Source organism: Triticum dicoccoides, chromosome 2B (assembly GCF_002162155.2).
Source record: "Triticum dicoccoides isolate Atlit2015 ecotype Zavitan chromosome 2B, WEW_v2.0, whole genome shotgun sequence".
In the NCBI taxonomy this organism is placed as follows: domain Eukaryota; kingdom Viridiplantae; phylum Streptophyta; class Magnoliopsida; order Poales; family Poaceae; genus Triticum; species Triticum dicoccoides.
This window is the reverse complement of record NC_041383.1, coordinates 229,356,701-229,365,597: the sequence shown is the minus strand read 5'-3', so window position 1 is coordinate 229,365,597 and position 8,897 is coordinate 229,356,701. Positions and strand designations below refer to the sequence as shown.

At 41.2% G+C, this 8,897-nt stretch overlaps 1 protein-coding gene across 1 annotated transcript in view; it reads left to right on the top strand.

Annotated features, from left to right (window-relative positions):
* Positions 1-3,571, top strand: part of LOC119360812 (O-fucosyltransferase 36-like) — a 4,355-nt gene extending 784 nt beyond the window's left edge. Inside the window, exons 2-4 of the mRNA XM_037626302.1 lie at positions 5-1,203; positions 2,761-3,010; positions 3,102-3,571. Of these exons, the coding sequence (XP_037482199.1) occupies positions 5-1,203; positions 2,761-3,010; positions 3,102-3,278 (1,626 nt within the window). The 3' untranslated portion in view covers positions 3,279-3,571. The remainder of the gene's footprint in view (positions 1-4; positions 1,204-2,760; positions 3,011-3,101) is intronic.
* The last annotated feature ends 5,326 nt before the right edge of the window (positions 3,572-8,897 follow it).

The following is an 8,897-nucleotide window of genomic DNA, read 5'->3' as shown; positions in this document are numbered from 1 at the left end:
CCAGAACCACACAAAGCCCCCTTCCCCCTCCTCCCGCTCCCGGGCCTCCTTCGGCATCTCCATCTCCGGTTTCCGCCCCGCGCTTCCCTCCTCGGCCACATCCCTCGGCCGCGTCCTCTGGTCCCGCCGATATCTCCTCATCTGCGTCTCCCTCCCCGTCCTCTTCATCGTCCTCTTCTTCTCCCTCGGCGGCGCCTCGTCTCTCCCCGCCTCCATCCGGCTACCCTCCGCCTCGCCCGCCGCCGACCTTGCCTCCTCCCGCATGCGCGAGGCCGAGCTCCACGCCCTCTACCTCCTCCGCTCCCAGCGCGCCGGCCTCCTTAGCCTCTTCAACCGCACTGCCGCCCCTGAGCCCACCAACAGCTCTACCGCCGCCCCTGTCTCGCTGTCTGATCTCCAGGCTGCGCTCCTCAGCCAGATCAAGATCAACCGCGAGATCCAGGAGGCCCTCCTCTCAACGCACCACTCTGGGGTCGGCAATGCTACGGAGGATGCTTTGGATCTTGATCTGCCAGGTCCCGGGTGCAGGAGGAGGGAACTGCCGTACAACCGGCGGACGATAGAGTGGAACCCCAAGAAGAATCGGTACCTGTTCGCCATCTGTCTTTCTGGGCAAATGTCGAACCACTTGATTTGCTTGGAGAAGCACATGTTCTTCGCGGCACTTCTGGGCCGGATCTTGGTGGTTCCCAGCCAGAAGGTAGATTATCAGTACGACAAGGTGCTTGATATCAACCACATTAATGATTGTATTGGAAGGAAGGTTGTGATTACTTATGAGGAATTTGTGGATAAAAGGAAGAAAGTGAGCATCGATCAATTTATATGTTACGTGGCATCGCCCCCGTGTTACATGGATGAGGAGCATATTAAGAAGTTGAAGGCAGTGGGGATTTCAATGGGGAAGATTGAGGCTGCTTGGCCAGAGGATGCAAAACTGAAAGAGCCAAAGAAGAGATATGTAGCAGATATCACTGCAAAGTTCACGACAGACTCTGAGGTGCTTGCAGTCGGTGAGTTGTTCTATGCTGATGCCGAGGAAGAGTGGATTATGCAGCCTGGTGGTCCATTGGCTCACAAATGCAAGACTTTGATCCAACCAAGCAGGCTCATAATGCTTACCGCACAGCGATTTGTGCAGACTTTCTTGGGTGGAAACTACATTGCTTTGCATTTCCGCCGACATGGCTTTCTTAAGTTCTGGTAAGATATCATATCAGTTAATTAGTAATCAATCACCTCAATATTTAGCAACATGCATGTATTAAGGTTGTTTGTGGAACTTGTGATCCAACGTGCTGACAGGGCTGCATTTTATTTCTAGGCTATAGTAGTAGTTGGCTTATCTCTGTTATAATTAGACCGTTCGGGTTGCTCATACATTATCCTCTTTTAGTCATTGCTTGGTTGATGTTGCTTTGGACATTGCAATTTTGGAAAATGGAACTTGTCTGCTTAGATAATTTGTCCACAATACCAGCCACTTATTTTGATAAAGAATGGCTCTCCATTTAGATCTAGGCAGTTAAATTTGTATAAGTCAAAGTCTTACTACTACACAGCTGAGCAAATTTACTATAGACAGTCTTGATGGGGCTTTTAATGAAGTGTCTGCTAATACTATAAATTAACTATATCTTCCTTATGATAGAGTAAGCTTCATGTAGATAGCATATAGTTTCTCTTCTACTGGTCAAAGTTATTTCTGAAGAGTTATTTTTACTTTAGTTCCTGATACCTTACTGAGGGTGCACCAAAGTTCACGAGCGCTCTGCCTTTTGTTTTAATTAACTCGTCAGGCTCAGCTAAATGGTTTAACTTGATAACTTCATGACCAACTTTGAGGTTGCTGCTCTTGGTCTTGGTTCCTCACATTGTGGGTCATATTTGGTTAGCATATGTCAAACCCATTATCATCCTGATACATCAATAATACACTTCTGCTAAGTGCTCAATACTTACCACTAGTCAGCACCTCGCAGGTTGGGGTATATTTTCTATAGCAGTTAAACAAAATTATTTTTGTTAAAACATAAACTTAATTGTAATTTACTATTCGATATTTTAGTACAGCTGTGTCCAAAAAAAATCCTACAGAGATGAGCAATGCATTATGAGTTTCCTTGTCAACAGTTCCTGATAGTATAAATAAATTGTTTCTATCAATTTGGCTGACCATTTGAGTTCCGTGACCTCACTTGTTAACCGAACTAGTCCGTTATCTTTGGCTCATTGTTTCACCATGTCACAACATTTCAGAGAAATATATTTAGGTGAACTCTATTTTTTGCTTTTCCATCTTGGATATATCCACGGATATATATGCCAAAGAAACATGATGTTTGATTGTTACGAGACAGTTGTTATCTGCTTTCAGTTCATGCTAACACATCATTAGGTTCTTTGAGTTTGTGCTATAGAAGTGGTGCTCCTGTGCTTGAAGGTTACAAGCTGTAAGAAATTAGTACCTACTCTATGACTACAAAGAAATCATATATATAAAGCTGACACTTTATTAGAGCTTGGATTGACACGAAATCTAGCACATACTTGTGTGAATTACTCCTTGCATTTTGTCATTGTAGTTATGGCACCTGTATGCACCATATGTTTGAGGTTCTTTGGAATTGATGAGAAAACAGCTCATTGCATGGAAAATTTGCCGAGACTTTCGGTTCATCACACACAAATATCATTGTAATTTGCAATTATCTTTTCCTGTGTGGCATTAATTGATATATTTTTTTTGTCTTTGTGCAGTAATGTGAAGAAAGAGAGCTGTTTCTTTCCCATCCCTCAGGCAGCAGGATGCATCTTGCGGATCATTGAGAAAGCTAATGCCCCAGTAATATATCTGTCGACTGATGCTGCTGGGAGTGAGACGAATCTTCTGCAGTCGTTGGTTGTTTTCAATGACCGGCAAGTACCTCTTGTGAGAAGACCAGAGCATGAAGGTTGGGAGAAATGGGATGCCTTGTTGTACAGAAAACACATGGGTGGAGATGATCAGGTATATATCAATTCCCATCCACTTTCTTTTGTCTTGGTTCTTGTATTGAGACAATGGTTCAGTTAGCAAACCGTGTCGATTGCTTATGCAGGTCGAGGCCATGCTCGACAAGACAATCTGCGCTTTGTCGAACGTTTTCATAGGGTCATCAGGCTCCACCTTCACAGAGGATATCTTCCGGCTTAGGAGGGGCTGGGGGTCGATGTCCTACTGCGACGAGTACCTCTGCCAGGGTGAGCTACCCAACTACATAGCGGAGCTAGAGTGAGAAATTAGTACCACATGGTAGAGATTCATAGCGGCATTCTTTTTCCCTTGACGTGCTGGTGATATACATATATCCTGTAAATTGGCGTGTACAACTAAGTGTAAAAGAGTTGGTGATGTCTTCTGTATCAGCGTCGTCCACCGATTTGTCTGGGCGGCGTTCGTTATTCTTACACGGTTAGAGAATACAATGGGAGCCTTTGGGTTGTGCAGTGTTTTATTAACCATGTGTGGCAAGTGAAATGCCCATTCCCTGTACTACTACATGGATTGAATTTTAGTTTACCTTCTGCACTCTGTTTCCATGAAATACATACTAGCATCACAGCGTGCAATATGAGGTGACCAAGTTCGCATGGGTTTGCCTCGAGCCAGCGGCGGAGACAGGCCCCAGGCAGCCCGGGCGGCTGCCTGGGGCGTGAGCGCAGGTTGCTTCGTTGACTGTAGTGTTACTGTAGCTACTGTAGCTACAGTTAACGAAGGCTGCCTGGGTCGGCCTGGGCCGCTGCCGATTCCTAGCGCCGCCGCTGCCTCGAGCTACGGCTTCACACCCTTTGTGTCCGTGCAAACAGCAGGAACCGCGTGTCAGTTTTTCTTTTTTGTCCTTCTAAGAAGAAGCGTCAGACAATCTCACAAGAGGAATGGGCTGGCCTAATAAATTTCAATAAGCTGCTACTGGATCCGTTTCCTCGTTTTAGGAACCCTCTAGAAGGTTCTGGTCCAGTTTTTTGTTTTTCTGTAGTTTTATTACCAATTTTCTTTTCCAGTTCTTTTCTTCATTTTTTTCATTTTCAGGTTTTTACCCTTTTCAAAAATTGTTCATAGTTTTTTGAGAATTTTTGTCATTTAAAACAATTCCCATAAAAATGTTCACAGCTTAAAACAAGTGATCCCTTTTCACTAAAAAAATAGAAGATAGTAAAAATAGAAAATATTTGATAAAATATTTCCGTTTAAATATATTCAAATTTTAAAACTAATTTTCATGTTTAAAAAGGAATATTCACAAAACGTTTTTGAAATATTCATGATTTTAAAACAATGCTCTCAATTTTTTCCACTATTATATAAATAAATAAGTATCTCTTGCTTTTCTGCAAAAACACAAATGATAGAGAAATAGTAAAACACAAAGGAAAAGACACACAACGCTTGCCCAAATTGCTAGGGATAATGGGCCGACCCGCCCAAGCGCCACCATTGCAGGAGGTGAACAATGGGAGCAACTAATTAGGGTCCCGCAGGGGTCACTTTCTTGTGCTTGGGAGCGGAGCGTGCAAGTGATGCACTTAGCAGTCGCTACATGTCGCGCTCTGGGCGTGTTTGTGGGATTTTTTTTGTGCAAGTTTTTTTTTTTGTTCTTTCGACTTTTTCTTGGTTTCGTAGGTTTTGGTGCAAAAATGTGCTTCCATGAGAAAGCACTCGAAAAGGAAAAAAGCACAGAGTGTGCTTACATGAGAACGAAAATGGAAAAGCATAGTCTGTGCTTTCGTGTGTGCTTCTCGAAAAGGAAAAAAGCACAACTGTACTTTCGGGTTCCTTTTTTTTGGTGGTTGGTTTCTTATTTAGCTTTATCTTTTCACAATAGTCATAGAAATCTATTAACATGGGATCTAATTTCGAAGTTCTCAACGCGAAAAATCCGACGATGAAAACGGTTTGTGATTTGAACGCACGGTTTAAAAGATAAAATATTTTGAAAAAACGAATCTAAGAGAAAAGCGCTAAACTATCAGTTTGCGACAAGTGGTGCACATGTGCACCAGTTGTCACTACCAGAGAGGGTGGGAGTGACCTTTGCAAAAGGGTACCCTAACAACTGATTTCGGTGAACAATTTGATGCAAACCGCGTTATTATAGGATCATGTTTGCTCTCTTCATCGCAAGATAGCTCTGTTTAGCACAGGGGCGTCCCCGATTGGGCCGGCGCGTTTGCAAGATACCGCAAGGTCCAATTTTAACCTAGCGTTTATTTTAGGCCGCTGTTATATTCATTTGAAAACAATTGCTTTTGATAAGTTAACATTTTTCAAAAATTAGATAATGTTATTCGAAAATGTGAGCATCTTTTGGAAAAACTGAAGATTTTTGAAGTTTTGTTTACATAAAATTTGTGAACAATTTTAAAACATATGAATATTTTTTCAAAAACGTGAACATTTTTCTAAAAACGCAATCAATTTACAAAAATCGTTTTTAAATGTTCAAACATTTTGTAATGGAAATGTTGAACATTTTGGAAAAAGCGAAAAAGAGAAGTCCTAGTAAAATAAAAAAAACAAAATAATGGTAGAGACCTTTTGAAAGGTTCCCAAAGCCGGCAAACACCCCACAAGAAAAGTTTCACAAAATCCTTATACTCTGTACGCTCGCTAAATGGCCCGTCCACAGCGAGCGTTCCCTTCACTCCTCTGTACGAAAGTTCATCTATTTGATGCAGCATGTGACAAATAGGATTCGCCCCTTCTAACCCGCAAATGATATAATATTGCTTATAGCAATAAATATAAATTGCGATCGCACACCACCATATGAACATGGGCCGCCCCATTTTGAGCTGAAGTGCTCATGGGCCTCATCCGTTTAAATTTATCAATATTTTTCCTAAAACATGATCATTTCTAATTTTAATGAATTCACAACATTTTTTACAATTCACAAATATTTTCTGAATTGGTGAAAATTTTCGCAAATTCGAGAACAATTTCGCATCAAGAATGCTATTTTAGTTTTGCTACCATTTATAAGCCAGAAACATTTTTCAAATTAACGATCATTTTTTAAATTAGCAAAAAATAATAATGTTCAAACATTTTTAGAATTCGTGATCGTTTTTCAAATTTTCGAAATTATTTTGAATCAAGAACATTTTTTTCAAATTCACGAATTGTTTTTTATTGTGAACATTTTTTAATCTACCAACATTTGATAAATTTTCCAAAAAAACCTCGAACAATATTTCGAATCTGTGAACAGTTTTTCAAATTCAGTTTTGTATGAATTCACGAAAAAGTCAAATTGAGGCAAGACGTACCGGTTTTGTATTAAGTAGTATAATACTGTTCGGGCGGCGCCCGTTCGTGATAATAGGAAGGGCACGACCCACTTGAAGTAAGATGTGCTGATTTTCTCCTTTTTTTCTTTTTCGTTTTCCTTTTTCTCTTCTCCATTTTTCTTTCATTTTTTTGCTTTCGTTTCTTTTTTTTCTTCTGTGTTTTTTCATTTTTCCATTGTCTGAACGTTTATTCAACATTTTTCAAATACTTGTTCAACAAAAGTAAATAAAAAAAAGAAAAAAAGAAAACAGGAAACGGAGAATAGAAAGCAAAAAAAAAAAGAGGCTGGAGCTTCCTGTGTGCCTGGGCCGCGGTCCATGTAGAGCTCCCCAACGCGAGAGGCTGCCCTCTTCTCGCTTACAGCGAGACATAGGGGCACCCTTGATTCGCGGAGAGCAACTAGTTGACGAGCGCTCTTTCAAGAGCCTCGCAACTATCACTTGCGGGTGGGCTGTCGCCGCCACGTGTCGCGTTCTGGTGCTTCCTTCGGATTTTGTTTTTTTTCGCATGCATTTTCAGCTTTTTCAACAGGTTTCTTTTTTTTTTTACTTTTCGGTTTTCCACCAGTCTTCCTTAGCTTTTGGACCCAAAAAAATCAAAATTTTCCTCGAAAAAAACACGTTTTTTTGCTTATGCGAAAGACATGATTTTGCTTCCGCGAGAGGCACGGTTTTGCTTTCGCGGTCGGAATTGGGGAAAACATGTTTTCTGTTTTTTTCCGTGAGAGACACGGTTTTGCTTCCGCGAGAGGCACGGCCGTGCATCTCAGAAACAAAAAAAATGAGTTTCTGTTTTTTCCTTCCGTGAGAGGAACAACCATGCCTCTCGGAAATGGAAAAACATATTTTCTGTTTTTTTTCTTCCGCGACAGGCACGACCATGCCTCTTTTAGAAAGGAAAAAAACGTGCTCCTGGTTTGGGATTTTCGTAAAAAAGTTCATCAAAATCTATCAACATTGGATCTAGTTTTGAAGATCTCGACGCGAGGAATCCAACGTTGAAAACAGTTCGAGATTTGGACGCAATGTTTAGGAGATAAAGCATTTTGAATAAACAGATCTATGAAAAATGGGAAAACTTTCAGGTTGCTACAAGTGGCGCACATGCAGCGCGTCACTTGTCATAACCTGAGGAGGTGGGACTGATCTTTGCAAGTAGTACTTATTTTTTCAAGAGTACACCACGGTGTACCATATTTTTATAGAAGGCGGAAGACAATTAGAAGAGACTATCTCTCGCTGCAAACTGCAAGTGTAGGACACACCTGGGCCAATCAAAAGATTATCCACCACACACATTACAACGCAACAAAAGGGACCTGCCCTAAGTAGAACAACAAAGCCGTGTCTCGACCAGCACCGGTCGCCGCCAAGAGCAACAACTACAACTGGACCTCCCTTGCTGACGCACCTGTTGGAAATATGCCATAGAGGCAATAATATTGCATTATTATATTTCTGTTATTCATAATTAAGAATTTATATTTCATGTTATAACTGCTATGATTCTGGAATATGCGATTTAGTGGAAAACTCATATGCACGTGTGAAATAATAAACGGTAAACAATAGGTTCCCCGTCTCGCCTCTAAGACCGGCTCGAGTGTTGTTGGTGATCACATTTTCTGGATCTTAGGATATCGTTAAGTGTAACGATAGTCCTAAAACAACATTGAGGGTATAACGTTAGAAGAATGATCATATTGAATCGACCCAATACTTGTCTGTTATACTATGTGATCAGTCTGAAATCATTTGTTATAATACAGAGTATTAGCATGTGTTTAGTTCCTCAGACCATGAGAGTATGTCGATCACTTCCTACCGGACGATGGGCTTTGGGGTTGCTCAAACGTCATTGTAAGATGGTGATCATAACGACAATTTTTAGGCTCACCGGAAAAGTTTGACAAGTGACCGGACAGCTCGAAAGTGGGATTTGCTCCTCCAATGATGGAGAGATATTCTTCAGGCCCTCTTGGTGTGAAGGCATCCATCATCGTCTAGCCAGACATTGGTGACTACGTCATGGGGATGCCGTAACACGTCAACGAGAAAGAAGAACAAAACCGGTAATGGGGGCAATGGTATAGTGAGCATGGTGATGACTCAAGAAGATACCGATGCACACTTGGTTTTGTAAAGTATTGCGAAGAAAAGGGAACATCACATGATTGTTGAAAATATGCCCTAGAGGCAATAAAATGGTTATTATCATATTTCCCATTCATGATAAATGTTTATTATTCAAGCTAGAATTGTATTGACCGGAAACTTAAATACATGTGTGAATACATAGACAACACTGTGTCCCTAGTAAGCCTCTACTAGACTAGCTCGTTGATCAAAGATGGTTAAGGTTTCCTGACCATGGACATGAGTTGTCATTTGATAACGGGATCACATCATTAGGAGAATGATGTGATGGATAGACCCAACCATAAGCTTTGCATCAGATCATTTAGTTATTTGCTATAGCTTTCTTCATGTCAAGTATATGTTCCTTCGACCACGAGATCATGCTACTCCTGGATACCAGAGGAATGCCTTATGTGCTATCAAAC